At 33.5% G+C, this 22,114-nt stretch overlaps 2 protein-coding genes across 2 annotated transcripts; both read left to right on the plus strand.

Moving 5' to 3' along the window:
* Positions 1-3,099: 3,099 nt before the first annotated feature.
* Positions 3,100-9,439, plus strand: LOC120576066 (protein Rf1, mitochondrial). Its single transcript, XM_039827031.1, has 2 exons — positions 3,100-4,871; positions 7,593-9,439. The coding sequence occupies exons 1-2, from the start codon at positions 3,238-3,240 to the stop codon at positions 9,301-9,303; spliced, it is 3,345 nt and encodes a 1,114-aa protein (XP_039682965.1). The 5' UTR covers positions 3,100-3,237; the 3' UTR covers positions 9,304-9,439.
* A 10,081-nt stretch (positions 9,440-19,520) lies between these two features.
* Positions 19,521-21,467, plus strand: LOC120580925 (putative pentatricopeptide repeat-containing protein At1g12700, mitochondrial). The gene has a single exon (XM_039835247.1). It carries the CDS (start codon positions 19,592-19,594, stop codon positions 21,224-21,226), a length of 1,635 nt encoding a protein of 544 aa, XP_039691181.1. The 5' UTR covers positions 19,521-19,591; the 3' UTR covers positions 21,227-21,467.
* Positions 21,468-22,114: the final 647 nt, after the last annotated feature.

Consider the following 22,114-nt stretch of genomic DNA (forward strand, 5'->3'; position numbering starts at 1 on the left):
ACATACAACATCTCATGACAAATATCATATCCAACATATAACCATTCAACGTCAACTATCACATAGTCATACAAGAATAATCTCAATAACTCACAAGACAATTTGCTAAAAAAACATTTCCGACAAAAATCTAAATCATGTGGCAAACGGCCAACATTGACAATTTTTAAAGCTAGGCAACTTATTCAAGTTTCAAATCCTACAATTCAATCTTAATCAATCATATAAGTATGAGCATAGGCCACTTACGAACTATCGATCATTAGTTTAAAGGTTAGTCTAAGTTCGTACGAGAAAATCCCAAGTTTATACATTCCACATTCCCACCCGAAAATCAAGTTTGACATGATTAAGACATTGTACCAACCTTACAAGCATTGTCTAAGCCCATAAGAACTGTAGACTAAGCTTGCAACTCCTTTTGTTCACCAAGACTAAGTTCCAACAATTTCCGAAAACCGAAACAACACAAACTCAAGTTTCAAACCATTTAGAAAATTGAAGTTTCGACAAAGCCAAATGTGTTCCAGTAGAAAAGTAGGTGAAAACAGCAAAAGAACACTTCAAAACGATCGCCTAGGACCCTCACACGACCACCCCCAAGCACCCGGACACGGAACAACGTTTCCGTTGTCCTGTCATGGGCGCCTGGCGCTAGAGGTGCAGCGCCCAGGGCTGTCTCCCTGTAAGTGGGCGCCCAGCGCTCCACTACAGGCGCAGCGCTCCGTAAACGCGCGTTTTCGCGTGTTTCGGCCGCGGGTTTTCGCCATTTTCGGTCAAAAATCGAATGTTTAAAATCCTCAATCATCAAAAGTGATCCGAGGCATAACCCGAGGCTCTAACACATCGAACTCACTCGTTTCGTGGCATTATTACAAGTTATGGAATTGTTTCAAAATAATTTTTCTCAAAACACTAAGTGTCAAACAACCACAATTCATTTCTTCCAACTCACAACAACATCTCAACATAAATCATACCCAAGTCATGAAATGAGATCAACATCCACAATCAACCACAATCATAACATATAATTTTACACTCCATCATAATTCAACAACAACTTCTCATATTTCATCAATTCACAAATTCACCAAAACACCAACAACAATTCAAATTATCATCATCAATCCATGAATATGCATACCCAAGCAATGATTCATCAACCATAACATCTATTAGCATCAACAACATCAATTGCATAATAATCATAGCTCAATTCAACTACAACACGTCAAATTCATCCATTTTGCACTATTTTCATAACTTTTCATCTTCACATATTTAAACATGTAATTTCAACAACAATCATACAACTAACATCAATTCATGCATACAAACATAACATCACAACAAGAGCACGAATTTAGCATGAATTGTTCATCAACTCATTTTCATACAACATGAGAATATGCAAAATTACACATGATTATGATAATCACTAACCCCCTTACATTTGAAGTTGATTATCTCTAACCCTTGCTTCAATTTAGCTCCTAGGTCACCCACTTGATTCCTAAAGCTTCCCTTGAGCCCTCTTGCTATTCTCTTCACCTCTTCTCTCTCTACCTCTCCTTCTCTCTATGAAAATTGTTTTGTGAAATGAATAACTATTCTAAGACAACCCTAGTGTTATCCCCTTAATGGGCTCAACTCAAATTCTAATGGGCCTAACCCATTCTAACATAATTCTAAAAGTTCTATACACTCAACGGTAATTACTAACAACGGTAAAATATAACCAACGGTCACTAACGGTAAAAACTAATCACTACACTAGTAACTTAGTAAAATAAGGGTTCTCACTAATTATTAAAATAATTCTCACCAAAATTAACATTTTACCTTACCCGTCAAATGACCAAAATACCCTTCTAATACGGTAATCCATGCAAATGCATCCGATAACAATAAAATACACACAATCACAATTAATCACACAAAAACACACAATAAAGTAATTAAAATAAAACTAGCTAAAAATCGGGCTGTTACACTCAGTGTTGCTGTTGTCTGTCTCAGATCCGTTGGATGCTGAAAACATATATTTTTTTTTTTTTTTGTTAATTTCTTAATCTCTATTGTCAATAGGATTCATATACATGTATGTGAAGATGAATCTTGAATATTATATGTAAGGATCTTTACTATTTTCTTGTTTTGTAATATATACCGGGTCTGGATTTGGTTATGTTGTTGCTTAGATATCACTATTTCTTATTCAAAAATTGTTAGTTGATGGTGACGAAGAAATTGTTGTTGTTTCTGACATGGAAATAGAGTCATGGAGAAAGAAAGTTTGAAAATGAGAGGGAAGAAGATGACACGAGTTGTGAGTCCACGATATGCTATGTGTGCTTTTTAAATCTAACCGTTGATCACCAATCTTAACTGACACGTGGAAAGGAGTTAACAGATTTTGCAAAATTTTAACGGAGAGGACCAAATTAGTAAATGGCATAATATCTATCGGACCAAATTGAGACACTTTATAGTTAAGGGACCAAAGTGAACATCAAAAATAAGTTAAGGACCAAATGATGTATTAAACCATACTTAATAAGAACACTTAAGACTTTTTTTCTATCCTTCACTAATATATTTTTCTTAACAAGTATGAAATGACTCTCTATATAATACTCCCTCCGGTCCTATTTATAAGAGAATTTTGGGTCAATAAAAATTGATGTATTTATTTTGTTGACCTAAATTTCTCTTGTAAATAAGACCGGAGGGAGTAGCACTGTTGCTTTAGCTGAACCCACTAAACATTTGTCTTTAGACCAAAATATATATAATTTATAGAATTTTTTTTTATTATGTGGGTTAACGGGCTACCCGCGGCCCATTCGGGCTAGCCCTAACGGGTACCGGGCTTTTAAGGGCCGGACTAAAAAACCCTATTAAAATTCGGGCTCAATATTTTAGGCTCAAACCCTATATTTATTCGAGCTAAACGGACCGGCCCATACGAGCCGGCCCGTTTTGACAGCTCTATTAATATAATAGCACTGTTACTTTAGCTAAATCCACTAAACATTGTCTTTAAATTTTCACTTTACGCCTTGTTTAATATTTTTTTTGTTTGTTTCACTTTCGGCAAAAAGGAAATTGTAGCATATTCCTAAAAAAATCTATAATTTCCGTTGAAGCTCTGACTATCAATCACCAACAACAACAGCTTGCGTCTTCTTCTACCGCTTACCAAGCAAGCAAGTGCCGCTCACTCACGCCCAAATGTCTTCATGCTGCGCCAGGTTTCGATCTTCTACCAATCCCATTTCTCTTTTTCCCTTCTTAAGAATAAGATTATACTCTCACTCTTCATTCAATTCAAATAATCTTGATAATGTTGTTTCTTCATTCAATCATATGCTTCATATGAATCCCACTCCATCGATTATTGAATTTAACAAGATATTAGGTTCCCTTGTTAAGTCTAACAACAATCATTACCCTACTGCTATTTCCCTTTTTCATCAATTGGAATTTCATGGAATTACACCAAGTATTGTTACTTTCAATATTCTCATTAATTGTTACTGCCTTCTTCGGGAAATGGATCTTGCCTTTTCTCTATTCGGGAAGATTCTTAAGGTGGGGTTTCACCCGGATATTGTAACCCTCACAACACTTATCAAAGGTATGTGTCTTAATGGTAAGGTCAAGGAAGCTTTGCACTTTCACGATCATGTGATTTCACTTGGATTCCACTTGGACCAAGTTAGCTATGGGACCTTGATCAATGGCTTGTGTAAATTGGGAAAAACAACCGAAGCCTTACAAGTGTTGAGAAAGATTGATGGGAAATTGGTTAACACTGGTGTGGTAATGTATAGCACAATCATTGATTGTTTGTGTAAAGATAAATTGGTGACCGAGGCATATGTGTTATATTCTGAAATGATTACAAAGAGAATTTCTCCCGATGTTGTCACTTTCAATTCTCTAATTTATGGATTTTGCATCGTTGGTCGACTGAAAGAAGCATTTGGGTTGTTCCATGAAATGCTATTGACAAACATCCTCCCAGATGTTTATACTTTCAGCATATTGGTTGATGGTCTATGTAAGGAAGGAAAGATCAAAGAAGCTAAAAATGTGATAGCTGTGATGATGAAAGAAGGTGTGATACCGGATGTTGTTACCTACGGTTCATTAATGGATGGATATTGCCTAGTTAATGAAGTAAATAAAGCCAAACATGTGTTAAGCCTGATTTCTCGAATGGGAGTGGCTCCTAATGCTCATAGCTATACTACTATGATTAATGGATTCTGTAAGAATAAAATGGTCCAAGAAGCCTTTAGTCTCTTTAATGAAATGCGGTCCATAGGAATTGCTCCTGATAAGGTAACTTACAGTTCTCTTATTGATGCTTTGTGCAAATCAGGGAGAATCTCTCATGCATGGGAGCTTCTTGATCAGATGCATGATAGAGGTCAACATGCAAATGTGATCACTTACAATTCCTTCTTACACGCTTTATGTAAAAACCATCAAGTTGACAAGGCAATTGCATTGGTCAAGAAAATTAAAGATCAGGGCATTCAACCCAATATTAACACATACAATATACTTATCGATGGACTATGCAAAGAAGGAAGACTTGAGAATGCACAAGTGATTTTTCAGGATCTTTTGATTAAAGGCTATAAGGTAACACTCTGGACATATACAATTATGATTAATGGTCTTTGTCTGGAGGGATTGTTTGATGAAGCTATGACCCTACTGGAAAAAATGGAAGACAATGGTTGCATTCCAAATGCTGTAACTTATGCAACAATTATCCATGCTCTCTTTAAAAATGATGAGAATGATAAGGCAGAGAAACTTCTACGTGAAATGATTGCTCGCGGTCTACTGTAAGAAAAGTATTAGTTAAGATTATTTCTTGTTACTTATTAGGTTACTTTTGAATTTTGATGACAACGATTGAATCTTAGTTATTCATTTTCATGTTTGCTTTAATGGTTACTTATGCAAATGATGATCAACTACACAATGACATCACTATCACCTTAGTTCTAATTTGAAATCGTGTTTTTATTTTTGAAATATTTTTTCTTTCCATTGTATTGTCATTTTTTCTTCATATGGTTGTATTTTTTTTTTTTCATTGATTGGTTATTCTGCGTTTTAACTCACAGACCAAATAGAAACTATTATGGTTATTCTTTGTGATCTTTGGCTGGTGGTCGTGTGTGATACAATTCATAAAATCGTGATATGTGATATATTTTTGTGTTTTAGACTTGTACAGTTTTATATGGTTGAGTCACGTACAAGTTGTGCAACTGTCGTTCGAAAAGTTGGATGGGGTCCTCTTTTTTCTTCTTCTTTGATGTTGGTAGGATGGGTCTGATACACTTTCATATTTTGTGCTATCTTGAATTTGGTATAAGGTGCATGACTCATTGGTGTAGTCATACAATAGCAATATAACAATGTGTTAATGTATATGGAATTTTGACAATTACAAATATTTTTACCGACTTAGTTTGTACTCTAAGATTCTAGAACCTTCTGCTGAGCTCTAGAAGCTGCAGCCGTTTGTTCCAGTTCTGCCAGTGTGGTTAAAGTTAATTAGCCACCTCTGTCCAGCTGACACTGACAACTAGGATGTAGGTTAACTCAATAGTGACTGTAGGTTAAGCTTTCCTAATAGGGATTTTAACATAATAGATCGAATAACAAATTTTAGAATTCTCTGTTTTTTGTTAAACAATAACTATTGAAATACATTTGGCTGAGAGAGGTTAATTCCACCATTACACATTGTACTAGCTTAATATTTCTTTTGTTGAGTGGATGAATATCAACAACCTCCTCACTATGAAATGTTACCTTTTTGGACACCTTGGCTCTGTTTGGTAAAAATAGCGGATAGCTGATAAGCTAGCTGATAGCTTTTAGCTTATAAGCTAGCTGGTAGCTTTTAGCTGATAAGTTAACTGAAGTGTTTGGTAAAAATAGCGGTTTAACTAGCTGATAAATGTAAAATGACATAAAGGGTATTCTTAATTCATAATAAAAATTATATCATTAATTTAAGTATTTGTAATTTTGTAAACTAATTTTTCTTTAAAAAAATACTTTAAATTTATTAATTTAATATATCCTATGTATTATAAATTAAATTAAATTTTATTCACTAAAATTTTTCTTATATTTATTATCATTTAAGTGTTTCTACTTTATAAAGAAAATAACATTTACCTCAAAAACAAAAAAAAAGGTAGCACTAATAGAGTAATACTAATAACAGAGAATAAATAAAATAACACTTACCTCAAAAAAATAAAAATAAAAAGTAACACTAATAGAATAATAGTATTTTGTTTCGTAAAAAAAAAAAAAAAACGAAGGTATATATTTTTTCAAAAAAATAAAAAAGGCCAGCTGATATATATACAAAAATTGAAATAAAGGGATAGTAGTCTTTATTACGTAGCTTATTATAAAAATGATAATGGATAAAAATACAATTTAAATGAAATAATAAGGATAAAATTGGAAGAAAAAGTGAGAAGCTATAAGCTATAAGCTCAAACGCTACTTGGAATAGCTTCTTAAAAATAGCTTATAAGCTCGTGAAATAAGCTATAAGCTCATGGTGAAAAAGTGTTACCAAACAGAGCTTTTTTTTTTCAAACGAGCTTATAAGCTATAAGCTAAAAGCTAAAAGCTCTTTTTTTAGTTTCCCAAACAGACCCCTTGTCTTTGGTAGAATGGACCTTGGAATTAAAAATGTTGTCGAAGACTGATAGTTGATTGGAAAGATAGCTAAATTCATTTTCGTACACAGTGATGCATTATCTGAATATTGTTATGCCTCTGATTGGTGGAGGATTTAGTCTCATTTTTCTGACCATAATATAAGAAACCTGAAAATGTGGTTTATAAAGAAATTAGAATCTCTTTGGAAATTAATGTAAAAACTGCTCAAGTTTTAGAATCTTTATTAGGCAAATATGTGCATTCTTTTGTTATTTCTAACACAATTATGACTCAAAGAATCATCTGATCATATGCTAAATTTTTCGTGTTTAGCTGCTCTTGTTAAGTCCAAAAGAAGATTTTTAAGTGTTAAGTGATATTAGTAATGAAGGTCTGATTTGCACCTTTGGCCAGCAAGCTTTAGGATATGTTTAAATTGACGGATTTGAGCTTATATACTGACATAAATACTTGCGGGATATGTTTAAATTAATTACATTTCTTAATATGTGTGAAATGACCAAAACATCATACAATTTGAGACTGAACGAGTATTGTTTTACAATAACTGATCAATTTTACTTTACAATGCAATATTAATTATTTTTTTTCCAATTATAACTCTACTTAATACTAATTTTATCACTCATATTTCAACAGATTTTTTTTTGCATTTATGATAATGATAAATATATCAACACTTAAAACTTTTTTCTTTCGTTCACTAATACATTTTTGTTAATATATATGAAATGAGCTCTACTAGTTTAGCTAAAGCCACTAAACATTTGTCTTTAAATTTCTACTTTCAGCCTTGTTTAATAGAAATAGAAATTGAATTGGGGAAAAATCTATAATTTCCGTTGAAGCTCCGACTATCAATCACCAACAACAACAGCTTGCGTCTTCTTCTACCGCTTACCAAGCAAGCAAGTGCCGCTCACTCACGCCCAAATGTCTTCATGCTGCGCCAGGTTTCGATCTTCTACCAATCCCATTTCTCTTTTTCCCTTCTTAAGAATAAGATTATACTCTCACTCTTCATTCAATTCAAATAATCTTGATAATGTTGTTTCTTCATTCAATCATATGCTTCATATGAATCCCACTCCATCGATTATTGAATTTAACAAGATATTAGGTTCCCTTGTTAAGTCTAACAACAATCATTACCCTACTGCTATTTCCCTTTTTCATCAATTGGAATTTCATGGAATTACACCTGATATTTTTACTTTCAATATTCTCATTAATTGTTACTGCCATCTTCGGGAAATGGATTTTGCCTTTTCTCTATTCGGGAAGATTCTTAAGGTTGGGTTTCAGCCGGATACCATTACCTTTAATACTCTTATCAAAGGTTTGTGTGTTAATGGTAAGGTCAAGGAGGCTCTGCACTTTCACGATCATGTGATTTCACTTGGATTCCACTTGGACCAAGTTAGCTATGGGACCTTGATCAATGGCTTGTGTAAAAAGGGAAAAACAACCGAAGCCTTACAAGTGTTGAGAAAGATTGATGGGAAATTGGTTAACACTGATGTTGTAATGTATAGCACAATCATTGATAGTTTGTGTAAAGAGAAATTGGTGACTGAGGCTTATGAGTTATATTCTCAAATGATTGTAAAGAAAATTTCTCCTGATGTTGTTACTTTGAGCTCTCTAATATATGGATTTTGCATTGTTGGTCAACTGAAAGAAGCATTTTGTTTGTTCCATGAAATGCTATTGACAAACATCCACCCAAATGTTTATACTTTTAATATATTGGTTGATGCTCTCTGTAAGGAAGGAAAGATCAAAGAAGCTAAAAATGTGATAGCTGTGATGATGAAAGAAGGCGTGGAGCCTACTGTTGTTACATATAATACATTAATGGATGGGTATTGCCTAGCTAATGAAGTGAATAAGGCAAAGAATGTATTCAACGTCATAGGAAAAAGGAGAATGACACCTAATGTTCGCAGCTACAATATCATTATTAATGGTTTATGTAAGATTAAAATGGTTGATGAAGCCTTGAATTTCTTTAAAGATATGCATTGTGAACCTAATAGGGTAACTTACAGTTCTCTTATTGATGCTTTGTGCAAATCAGGGAGAATCTCTCATGCATGGGAGCTTCTTGATCAGATGCATGATAGAGGTCAACCTGCCGATGTAATCACATACACCTCCTTCTTACATGCTTTATGTAAAAACCATCAAGTTGACAAGGCAATTGCATTGGTCAAGAAAATTAAAGACCAAGGCATTCAACCAAATATTAACACATACAATATACTTATCGATGGACTATGCAAAGAAGGAAGACTTGAGAATGCACAAGTGATTTTTCAGGATCTTTTGATTAAAGGCTATAATTTAACTGTTTGGACATATACTATTATGATCAATGGTCTTTGTTTAGAGGGCTTATTTGATGAAGCTGTGACCCTGCTGTCAAAAATGGAAGACAATGGTTGCATTCCAGATGCTGTAACTTATGAAACAATTATCCGTGCTCTCTTTAAAAATGATGAGAATGATAAGGCAGAGAAACTTCTACGTGAAATGATTGCTCGCGGTCTACTGTAAGAAAAGTATTAGTTAAGATTATTTCTTGTTACTTATTAGGTTACTTTTGAATTTTGATGACAACGATTGAATCTTAGTTATTCATTTTCATGTTTGCTTTAATGGTTACATATGCAAATGATGATCAACTACACAATGACCTCAATATCACCTTAGTTCTAATTTGAAATCGTGTTTTTATTTTTGAAATATTTTTCCTTTCCATTGTATTGTCATTTTTTCTTCATATCGTTGTACTTTTTTTTTCATTCATTGGTTATTCTGCGTTTTAACTCACAGACCAAATAGAAACTATTATGGTTATTCTTTGTGTTCTTTGGCTGGTGGTCGTGTGTGATACAATTCATAAAATCGTGATATGTGATATATTTTTGTGTTTTAGACTTGTATAGTTTTATATGGTTGAGTCACGTACAAGTTGTGCCACTGTCGTTCGAAAAGTTGGATGGGGTCCTCTTTTTTCTTCTTCTTTGATGTTGGTAGGATGGGTCTGATACACTTTCATATTTTGTGCTATCTTGAATTTGGTATAAGGTGCATGACTCATTGGTGTAGTCATACGATAGTAATATAACAATGTGTAAGGAATTTTGACAATTACAAATATTTTTACTGACATAGTTTGTACTCTAAGATTCTAGAACCTTCTGCTGAGCTCTAGAAGCTTCAGCTGTTTGTTCCAGTTCTGCCAGTGTGGTTAAAGTTAATTAGCCACCTCTGTCCAGTTGACACTGACAACTAGGTTGTAGGTTAACTCAATAGTGACTGTAGGTTAAGCTTCCCTATATAGGGATTGTAATCTGTATTTTCTGCTCTGCTATCAATAGATTAAATAATAGATCTTAGAATTCCCTGTTTTCCTGTTATACAATAACTATAGAAATTCATTTGGCCGAGCGGATGACAATCAACAACCTCCTCACTATTTAATGAATGAATTTAATCTAGAGATGCAAATCAAAAGATTAGATGTTACCTTTTTGGACACTTTGTGTCTGGTATAATTTGTTTTTTCTTCCCTTATTTTTTTTTTATGTTTATTTGGCATGTATCTGTTGGTTCAGTTAGATTATCGGAACTTGGAACACTCAATCTTGTTGAGTTTACATATTAGAATGGACCTTGGAATTAAAAAGGTTGTCAAAGACTGAAGAACAGGAGCATAGTCTAATTGAATAATAGCAAAGTTCATTTTCGTAATGCATTGTCTGAATATTGGTATGCCTCTGGTTGGTGGAGGATTTAGTCTCATTTTGTGTGTGATATTTTTCTGACCTTACATGTCTTTCCCTTTTACAGCTCTAACTAATTTAACCTAAAATACAAGAAGCCTGAAATTGTGGTTTATAAAGAAATTAGAATCTCTTTGGAAGTTAATGCAAAAACTACTTAAGTTTTAGAATCTTTATCAGAAAATATGTGCATTCTTTTGTTATTTCTAACACAATTATGACTCAAAAAGAGTCATCTGATCATATACTAAATTAGGGCTTTTTACTCTTGATATAAACATTCTGGTTCTGTTATCACTACCTTGTTCCAAATGAGAAAGTAGGATGGTTTGACAGGTTTTGTGGTTTTCAATAATAGGACAATCCGGTTGTCTAGAAACCAGATGAAATTTCTAACAAAATAATATTCAGTTAGTGCTCCAGGTTTACTGATAGGATTGATTTAAGCTGTGCTACAAGTTTTTTTTTTTTTACTATTAATTAATGGCTTTAATATGTGTTTCGTCCCTGCAATTAGGGCTCATTTAAAAATTGGTCCTTGTAATCACTAATCCTGGCAAACTACCCTCCCAAAGTTTAATCATTTAAAATTTGGTCCCTGAACCTAGTTAATTACTGCCACGTCACTGATTAGCTGACGTGGCAGTGGGACTCAACAATTATGGACATGAACAGACGAAAATACCCCTAAAGGTCTTAGCCAAACGTGAATGCTTCTTCCTCCAATCTAATTGTTCATTTCCCCTTCTCTTGTTTGATTTGCAACTCTTCTTCTCCCATAAACATATTCAACATCCATGAATTAATAACCTAGGATTAAATATAAACAAACATTAATTTCCTATGAGTAAAACATTATGAGCTTCAAATAACAAATCCATTATTCATCAACCAATAAAAATCAAAACTTTGTTCACAATTTCAACCAACCCAGAAGGAGGAAGGTTGAGATCTTGCGGTTCCCTCAATTCACGTCCCAAAACCAAATCAATTCACACATGAGGGCAGTTTTATTCCATCAAAATCATTTCACACATGTAATCTCATGTCCCAAAACCAAATCAATTTTTTTTTCCTGCAATTTGAACTAACCCATGACTTAACAGTTAGAGAGCTTTGTGGGTAATGATAATTGCATCCCAACTACAAACCTTGATTCCCCAAATTAGTTTTTCCCTATTTTTAATTTGAAATTTATGTTGTTGTAATTTCAAGTCATTGTGTTGTTGTCGCAATTTGATCACTGTCATAAGCCACATGAAGTAAATGGGAATGGAACATAGCTATAAGAAGAGGATACAACGTTGAAGGGTTAATGATGGAGTTTAGGACGTTTGCTCCAAAGGTTTGTGAACAGAGAGGCCGGAGAGAACGGACACCATGTATACCAGTGAACCGATTGCAAGTTCAAGTTCTCCTAGGTAGCCAAGGAACATCATGGACACCATGGAACGAGAATAGAAAATAAGAGCTGTTATGGGCCTATGGCTATTGGGAAAACAAGGATCGTTAGGGATTTCATTTCTTCCATGATGGTTGAAAAGGAACATGTATTTGGTTTGGTGTGGTCACTTATTTGACGGCGGCGAAAAGAGGATCGACGGTGGGACTGTTCACGCCGCCATGTTGGTGGTGGTGGTGTTTGTTGTTGTTCAAGTTGTTCTGGGAGTTAAGAGATGAAGGTTTATGTGAGGAGGAAGAAGTGGAGAAGATGAATTTGAGGGTATATTGGTAATTTTTGTAAATATTTCAGGGGTATTTTGGTTCGTTCACATGAAATAAGTTAATCATAACTGCCACGTCAGCTAATCAGTGACGTGGCAGTGATTAACTGGGCTCAGGGACCAAATTTTAAATGATTAAACTTTGGGAGGGTAGTTTGCCAAGATTAGCGATTACAAGGACCGATTTTTAAATGAGCCCTAATTGCAGGGACGAAACACATATTAAAGCCTTAATTAATTGATGATGAATTACTTGATTGATCAGTATGTGCTTTTTCAGTTGAAATTTTGCTTTGCTCTCAACATAACAAACTTATTTTATGATGAAAGTCTTGCAGTTGGCTTGATTACATCGCATTAAGTTCCTCCTTATCTCTTGAACGGTAAAACTTGGTTGAGTTTTTATGAGGTGGATGGACCTTCGAGTTGAAGAAGTTAAGCATGGCTTAGAAAGATGTGGTGAGGATGATGGACCTTTGAATTACTTGAGGCTTTGACAATTTTGAAATAAGGTAGAGCTAGAAGGATTACAAACAACTTTAGAGGTAATATCAGTATCATGTTTGGATCTTTGTAGATGAGTTGACACTTCATATTTTTATTAGTCTACATGGATTTCAAGTTGTATATTCCATCGTCAATTTCTACTCAAAAACAGAAACATATATGACTAAGAATATCATAAGATCAAAATGTCAATTTGATTACTAATTATGTCACAACTATGAAAACTGTCACTGAATCGCTCTGTCTATTGGAGGTCTCATCCCCCTTCAAGATCATAATGAAGCTATTAATATCTTGAAGGATTTTACAAATATGCATACAATTAGTAACCCTTTCTTTCTTTGAGTTTGAATTGAATCTTCTTATATTTTAACAACAATTTAAGAAGAAGAGGAAGGTTGATCCATCTCGCATTGTTGGTCCATATTTCTCAGCCTCAGTTGCAATTACATAGTGTTGTGAGACAATATTTCTTTCACCCCCTGCCAGTTTTACAATCTCGTCTATAGGTCTTACTTCCTTTCCTTCCCCACTTTACTCATGTGACTGTCACTCTTCTGAAAATCTTCTTTTATATTTGTTTGGATAAACAACTTAATATAAGCACTTATCATATAAGTGCTTATGTATAAACTATTTCTATAACAAAAAATAAACTTAAGTCAAATTGTTTTCATAGAGGTTAAAAGTTGTTTTGATAAGTTATTATGCAGAGCTTATGGAAATAAGTTGAAAACAGTTATGAACCTAATTGGATATTTTATAGAAATAAGTTATTCCCTAATTTGGAAGCATTTGATAGCTTTCTTAATTGAGGTGCAAAACTTTTCTGATAGCTAATAGCAAGCCTAGCATGAAATACTAGACATACGTGATTTTGATACTGTGCTTGGTAGTGTGGTTATGCTGTCTGTGGAGTGGACCTGTCTGTGTTTCCAGAATTTGTGTCTAGAAAAGTAATGAATCTGTGTTGATGGTTAAGAATAGCGCTGGTAGTGTCGTTATGCAGTAGCACTTTTTACTGCACCACCAACACTGTTATGGCTTTGAGCAGTTAGAACACCAAAAAGTGATAGCTTCGTTGGAATTGAAGAAGCACAATATAGTGATTGAATTGAACGGGATAGTTTGGCAGTTGTAGTTGTAAACAATGTAGTCAGGAACGAGTTCCTACGTAGGATCGGTCGGCCGGTGAAAGAACGTAAACACGAGGAACGTAACACGGTTCGTAAGTAGGATCGATAGGTTGTCGATAGAATTGAGATAAATATATAGGGAAAATAGAGGAAAAACAGGGGAGCCAAGCATAAAAACAGAGATATTAGAGGAAAAAACGGCAAAAAACAGAGGAAACAGAGCAAAAAGAGAAAACATGGTTCGTAAGTAGGATCGAAGCACGGTCGAAGTGCTGTGGCACGTAAGATCGTGCGATCCTACGTGCTGGGACTCGTTCCTGACTACCTTGGTTGTAAAGGAGTGATATGGCTTGGAAACAGGGAAATTCTTACTGTTTTTGGAGATTAGCAAGCAGACTTTGCTTTGTTTTGGTTATTTAAAGGGGTATATTGGATAAAGAACATTAGGGATTGTGTTTTCGAAGATTTTGATATTAATATGTACTCCATTTAGATTGGATTTAGATTTGAATTTGGATTTACTTATGATTATAATTAGTAAATTTTCAATTGAGTTTTGGTGATATATATTTTGACATAAGTTTCGTTATGTTGCAAAATATGGTTTTAGACATGTGTTTTAAGAATGGTGTTTTGAAAACTACGGTGATGTTGCAAAGTCAATTGCATAGTAGAAAGCTTCTAGCGTGGTTAAAAATCCATCAATGTCACTCCTTTGAGCCTATTGGTAGTTTAGAAATGTTTTGTTTTGAGTTGTACAAACATCTAGTTATGTCACTTTGAGATTCTGGCTGATAATACAAGTTTATAGACATGATTCATATCTTGGAAAATATTCAAAATACAGAGGGTACTATGTCGAAATTTCAGTGGGTATCATTTTAAGTGAAAATCAATTTAAAAATTGTTTAAATTATAGTGTGCCAAGTGTCGTTAATAGACTTGCCTGACTAGGATGTTCTAGTTCGTGCGCCGATCACTATTGTGAATTTTGGGTCGTGACAACCTCATCTCATTTAATTGTATAAAAAAATTAATGTTTAATATTTTATTGTCAAACCTATTATTTAATTTTTAAATTTCCTCTTAATTAATAGGGTGTTTGTTAACTTTTACTTTATGAGATTTACTTGAAGAGAGAAAGTTATGACTAGTTACACATGATTTTTTTTTTTTTTGTCAATTTGTACACATGAATTTATTCATCCTTCTAGAACGAAAAAAAAAATTCCACGCTTTGCCTTGAAAATAAAACATTTTTCATAGCTCAAGTGATTATGTTCAACCTGTTAATGAGGTTCACCAAATGATGAATTGTAACACCCCGTTTTCCAAAATCAATTAAATAATAATTTTTCAACATCAGAGTAAAACCTCAAACGGCATGTCACATCGCATTCATAATAATCATCTTAAATAGGATATAATTAAAATTCATTTAAATAAACATCCTTCAAATTTTCATTAAATCTGCAGCGGAAATTTTATCACCAACAACAATCCACAACTGTCATAAACTCCATAATAAATTCTTGGCATGAAAGTCTAAATATCATAAATTCCAACACCAGTAGGGCTACAACAACAATATTCAAAATTTGATACATAGGAAGAAATTAAACAAATAAAATCCCATCACATGTAATCAGAGCCCTAGACACTTTGAGCCACCACCAACTACTCAGGATCACCTGCAAGTTACCCATAGGAAGGGCAACGTTTTTAAGTAGAAGGGGTGAGATTCACAACAATAATATAGATAAAGAATGCATCAATCGAATCTAACACCCTATCATATAATTCATCAACAGTATATAAATCTCATTATTTTCAAACATCATCAACAACGGTAATTAATAACCCACTCAACGACTCATGCAACTCATCACCACTCCACTAAAACTCCGCTAACAACACCCATGCATGTGGTATCGAAATCAGGACCGTAGCCCTCACCGCTGTAGAATGGTTAAAGCATTCATTTTCATGACATAAATCCTCACCACTAACACCACTTTGAGCAACTAGTACTCCACCACTTTGAACGACAAGGCGTTCCAGAGCCGAAGCTCTCCCACTGTTATGCTTATGCAACTGACCCACTTGAGTATATCTACATACAATCCAACCTATGCATATATATGTATATGACTCACCTCCCCAATTTACAATATTCATGTATAACTTAATTAAATAAAAGCATACATCCAGCCATCATCCATTCATTACCACCAATTTATAACATCCAGAAAAGTACACCAATCATAAAAGCCATGCTTTAATCAAGAAGACAAATCAACCATTCACAACAAAAATCAATCCAACAAAATTATGGGCAGCTCGCCTCGCGAGCACATCTGCTCGCTATGGCGAGCTCAAGAAACAGGGCACTCGCCATGGCGAGTTCGAGGCGAACTCGAGCCGAACAGAAATATGGTGCTCTCGGGAGTTTTGACATTTTTCTCACTAAATCTTCATTTTTAAGTTCTCTAATCATCCTTTTAATCTGAAAAATTGTCCCAGACCTCTCCAAAAACATCTAGGCACTTAAAACTATCCAAGTTACGGCTTATAACAACACTTCAAAAATCCAGTTTTCCTCGCAGGTACTCGCCATGGCGAGCCATCTCACTCGCGAGGCGAGCCATGAAGTTGCTCACTCGCTATGGCGAGCATAGGCTACTCGCGAGGCGAGTGATGAACTTCTGTACGGGCAGAATGCAGGTTTTTCCCAAAAATCCCATTTTTCTCATTTTCACTCCCCAAATTAGTTTACAGATTTGAAATGAAATGTTGTTCACACTTAGAACCTATTTCTAACCCCAAAACATCAATCTATGCACTCAAATCCACTAATTCAACATAAACCTAGAATTCCCAATTTCTACCAAAACCTGTCAAACTCAAAATCAGAATTCAAAATCAATACAATTGCAGTAAACTTCACCCTTACCTTAGTTTTGCAGAAGAAAAATTCACAACAAAAGATCCTTGGCTCTACTTGCTCTTCTCTCTCTTTTCTCCCAAAAGTCTTGTTTCTACGTAAAATAGTTTCTCTGGTTTTTCCTTTCTTTAACTCGCAAAATGTAACTCCCCTAATTAGCAATTAACTCCCCCCCCCCCTTAATTCTATTAATCATAACATAACCCCTAAAACTCTAATTAATTATCTTTCCCACTTATTCTAATTATTAATAACATAAACCATATAATTAAATAAACACACCACATAAATCACTAAAAATCATATATAAGACTCCACATAATCAAAAATATTAAAATAACGATTAGAGTGTTACACGAATCGTTTGGGAGAACCCGAGTTCGATTCCTAGATGGAACAATACTTGAACAAACTGGTCGATCTCTGGATTATCAAAGCCCCTTCATTTGTTAACCTTTATAAAAAATATCTTTCTCGAAAATATTTGATACATAGGAAAAAAATTTAATAAACTTTTGAGAAACATGAATAAATATTTCTTACATCTTTATTCTACAAACATTATATACGGGTGTTCGTGATGGAATTTAGATCAATTTTGAGGTAAAAACTCATCCGATCGAAAATAAAAATCAAATGCAGTTATGTTTGGAAGACTATATACAAAAATCAATCTAATCTGATACAAATATACATTGTTTAGTTTGAATCGGTTTTTGATTATCCAAAATATAAAAGTTAATTTTTTTTAATTAATATTAATATTAGTCAAAGACGGTAAAATAATAAATTTGATCCAAAAAATAACATAAAATATATTAAGGGATTAACAATAAAGAATGAAAGTGAGCGATTTTGTTAAAAAAATACTCCCTCCGTCTCAAATTGTATGTCGCTTTAGAGAAAAAAATTTGTCCCAAATTATATGTCGCTACCAATGCAATATTAATGCTACTTTTTCTATTATAACCTTAATTATTTATTACTCTCTCTTCTTTCATTTCTTTCATTTATCTTTCCCATATTATTTACTAAGGACTATTTTGTAAAACAACTCATAATATCTCTTCACACGATATTAATTACATTTCTTAATATGTGTGAAATGCCCAAAACATCATACAATTTGGGACGGAGGGAGTATTGTTTTACAATAACTGATCCATTTTACTTTACAATGCAATATTAATTATTTTTTTTAAATTATAACTTTAATTAATACTAATTTCATCACTCTAAATTAACACTTGACTTTTTTTTTTCTTCTATCCTTCACTAATATATTTTTCTTAACAAGTATGAAATGACTCTCTATATAATACTCCCTCCGTCCCAAATTATATGTCACTTTAGAAAAAATATTTGTCCCAAATTGTATGTTGCTTTACAATACCAATGAAAAATTAATGTTACTTTTCATATTATATCTTAACTATTTATTACTCTCTCTTCTTCCAATTCCTTCATTTATCTTTTCCATATCATTTATTGAGGACAATTTTGTAAAACAACTCATAATATCTCGTTCCCACACAATATTAATTACATTTCTTAATATGTGTGAAATGCTCAAAACGTCATACAATTTGGGACGGAGGGAGTAGCACTATTACTTTAGCTAAACCCACTAAACATTTGTCTTTAAATTTCCACTTTACACCTTGTTTAATATTTGTTTGTTTGTTTCACTTTCCGCAAAAAGGAAATTGTTGCATATTCCTAAAAAAAAAAAAAAAAAATAGAAATTGAATTGGGGAAAAATCTATAATTTCCGTTGAGTAAATATTCAATTTCCCTCCTGAAATTGTAAGTTTCATCAATTACCCCTCTGAAATTAACAAAATTTCAATTACCCCCTGAAATTTCACAACGTTAGTCAATTTACCCCTTCCGTTAAATTTTTCTGTTAGTGAACATGACGTTTTGCAAATACCCCCAGAAGTTTTGCACTTATGTGCAAAATGCCCTCCAAACTTAAAAATTTATATTATTTTTTTTATTAAAAACAAACAATTAATAGTTAAATATTAAAACTAACTATTAATTTTGGAATTTGGGAAAACTACATGCATATATACATCAAAATAGGCTCCAAAATGGGGAAAAATATGTATTTTTTAAAGTGACAATAATGAGATGATTTGTAGATTAATATTGGGGGTTGTGTAGTTTAAATGGTTTGAGCAAATTGTTGAAGGAGTTGGAGGAGTTAAAAGACTAAGGTAGTGAAGGAGAAAATATAAATTTAAATCTGATTATTAATTTGTTTATAAACCTCTAAAAATAATAATTTGTCTATTAGAAATAACAATTATTGTCACTTTAAAAATACATATTTTTTTCTATTTTGATGTATATATGTATGTAGTTTTTCCAAACTCCAAAATTAATAGTTAGCTTTAATATTTAACTATTAATTGTTTGTTTTTAAGAAAAAAAAATATAAATTTTTAAGTTTGGGGGGCATTTTGCACATAATTGCAAAACTTCAGGGGGTATTTGCAAAACGTCATGTTCACTAACAGAAAAATTTGACGGAGGGGGTAAATTGACTAACGTTGTGTGGTAATTGAAGTTTTGTTAATTTCAGGAGGATAAGTGATGAAACTTACCATTTCAAAGGGGAAATTGACTATTTACTCAATTTCCGTTGAAGCTCTGACTATCAATCAATCACCAACAACAACAGCTTGCGTCTTCTTCTACCGCTTACCAAGCAAGCAAGTGCCGCTCACTCACGCCCAAATGTCTTCATGCTGCGCCAGGTTTCGATCTTCTACCAATCCCATTTCTCTTTTTCCCTTCTTAAGAATAAGATTATACTCTCACTCTTCATTCAATTCAAATAATCTTGATAATGTTGTTTCTTCATTCAATCATATGCTTCATATGAATCCCACTCCATCGATTATTGAATTTAACAAGATATTAGGTTCCCTTGTTAAGTCTAACAACAATCATTACCCTACTGCTATTTCCCTTTTTCATCAATTGGAATTTCATGGAATTACACCTGATATTGTTACTTTCAATATTCTCATTAATTGTTACTGCCATCTTTGGGAAATGGATTTTGCCTTTTCTCTATTCGGGAAGATTCTCAAGGTTGGGTTTCAGCCGAATACCATTACCTTTAATACTCTTATCAATGGTTTGTGTGTTAATGGTAAGGTCAAGGAGGCTCTGCACTTTCACGATCATGTGATTTCACTTGGATTCCACTTGGACCAAGTTAGCTATGGGACCTTGATCAATGGCTTGTGTAAATTGGGAAAAACAACCAAAGCCTTACAAGTGTTGAGAAAGATTGATGGGAAATTGGTTAACACTAATGTTGTAATGTATAGCACAATCATTGATAGTTTGTGTAAAGAGAAATTGGTGACTGAGGCTTATGAGTTATATTCTCAAATGATTGTAAAGAAAGTTTCTCCTGATGTTGTTACTTTGAGCTCTCTAATATATGGATTTTGCATTGTTGGTCAACTGAAAGAAGCATTTTGTTTGTTCCATGAAATGCTATTGACAAACATCCACCCAGATGTTTATACTTTTAATATATTGGTTGATGCTCTTTGTAAGGAAGGAAAGATCAAAGAAGCTAAAAATGTGATAGCTGTGATGATGAAAGAAGGCGTGGAACCTGATGCTGTTACATATAATACATTAATGGATGGTTATTGCCTAGCTAATGAAGTGAATAAGGCAAAGAATGTATTCAACGTCATAGGAAAAAGGAGAATGACACCTAATGTTTGCAGCTACAATATCATTATTAATGGTTTATGTAAGATTAAAATGGTTGATGAAGCCTTAAATCTCTTTAATGACATGTGTTGCAGAGGAATTGCTCCTGATAAGGTAACTTACAGTTCTCTTATTGATGCTTTGTGCAAATCAGGGAGAATCTCTCATGCATGGGAGCTTCTTGATCAGATGCATGATAGAGGTCAACCTGCCGATGTGATCACTTACAATTCCTTCTTACACGCTTTATGTAAAAACCATCAAGTTGACAAGGCAATTGCATTGGTCAAGAAAATTAAAGATCAGGGCATTCAACCCAATATTAACACATACAATATACTTATCGATGGACTATGCAAAGAAGGAAGACTTGAGAATGCACAAGTGATTTTTCAGGATCTTTTGATTAAAGGCTATAAGGTAACACTCTGGACATATACTATTATGATCAATGGTCTTTGTTTAGAGGGCTTATTTGATGAAGCTGTGACCCTGCTGTCAAAAATGGAAGACAATGGTTGCATTCCAGATGCTGTAACTTATGAAACAATTATCCGTGCTCTCTTTAAAAATGATGAGAATGATAAGGCAGAGAAAATTCTACGTGAAATGATTGCTCGCGGTCTACTTTAAGAGAAATGTAGCTATGTTCATTTTGTGATGAGAATGGTGTAGTTTTAGTTGAAAATCATGTCACATTATTTTCATTTTGTTATTATAATGATCGAAATGGTTGATTGTTTTGATTATTGACTTAGTTATATTTTATTTCCAATGTGCAGTCAATTTTCTTCATATTGTTGTATGATTTTTTTCATTCATTGGTCATTCTGAAGTCCTGAGTTTTAAATGGTTCATGCAGTTGACCCCATTTAGATGGAAGAAACATTTGTTTTTTTTATTGCATTTTTCTTACATTGTTTCCACATCAAGGGAAAATGTAAGTATTCAACCTTGTGTTTGTACCATCTAATTTTTCCATAAGGCGACAATTGTTGATATATTCTTTGAAGTTATTGTTGGCCAAATAATTGGAGCTTTTTGAAGGGCTGGAAATCATTTCAGGTATGTGTGTTCTATTGATAACCTTGAATATACTTTTACGGAAGAATGAAGAATACATATATAAGGAATTAGTTCATTTAGACAAATCATTTTTGGACAACATCCATAGCATACTTGTTTTGGATGAAGTAAGTAGAGAACATTGATGCACACTGCTTCTTGCTTACTAACATGGCTAGAGTATTAAGAATTTAAAGATTATGCAGGAAATGAAGGGTGGATTTCTGTTCAGGAATGGTAAGCAAAGGTTAAGTGTGTTAGTTGCTGCTGGCCTACTATTATGCATTGAATGGATTGATGTCAAAAGGAATGTTGAAATGCATAATTTTTCGAGGGATGTGTTCTTTATAAGGTGTTGTCTTCTCTGTTTCAATGTATAAGTCCTTAGCTTGAAGTGGGATGTTTTGGTTTTGGTCATGGGATGTTAATTTTTGACATTTTAGAAATTCTTGGTAG

The sequence above is a fragment of the Medicago truncatula genome, chromosome 6 (genome assembly GCF_003473485.1).
Source record: "Medicago truncatula cultivar Jemalong A17 chromosome 6, MtrunA17r5.0-ANR, whole genome shotgun sequence".
Lineage (NCBI taxonomy): Eukaryota > Viridiplantae > Streptophyta > Magnoliopsida > Fabales > Fabaceae > Medicago > Medicago truncatula.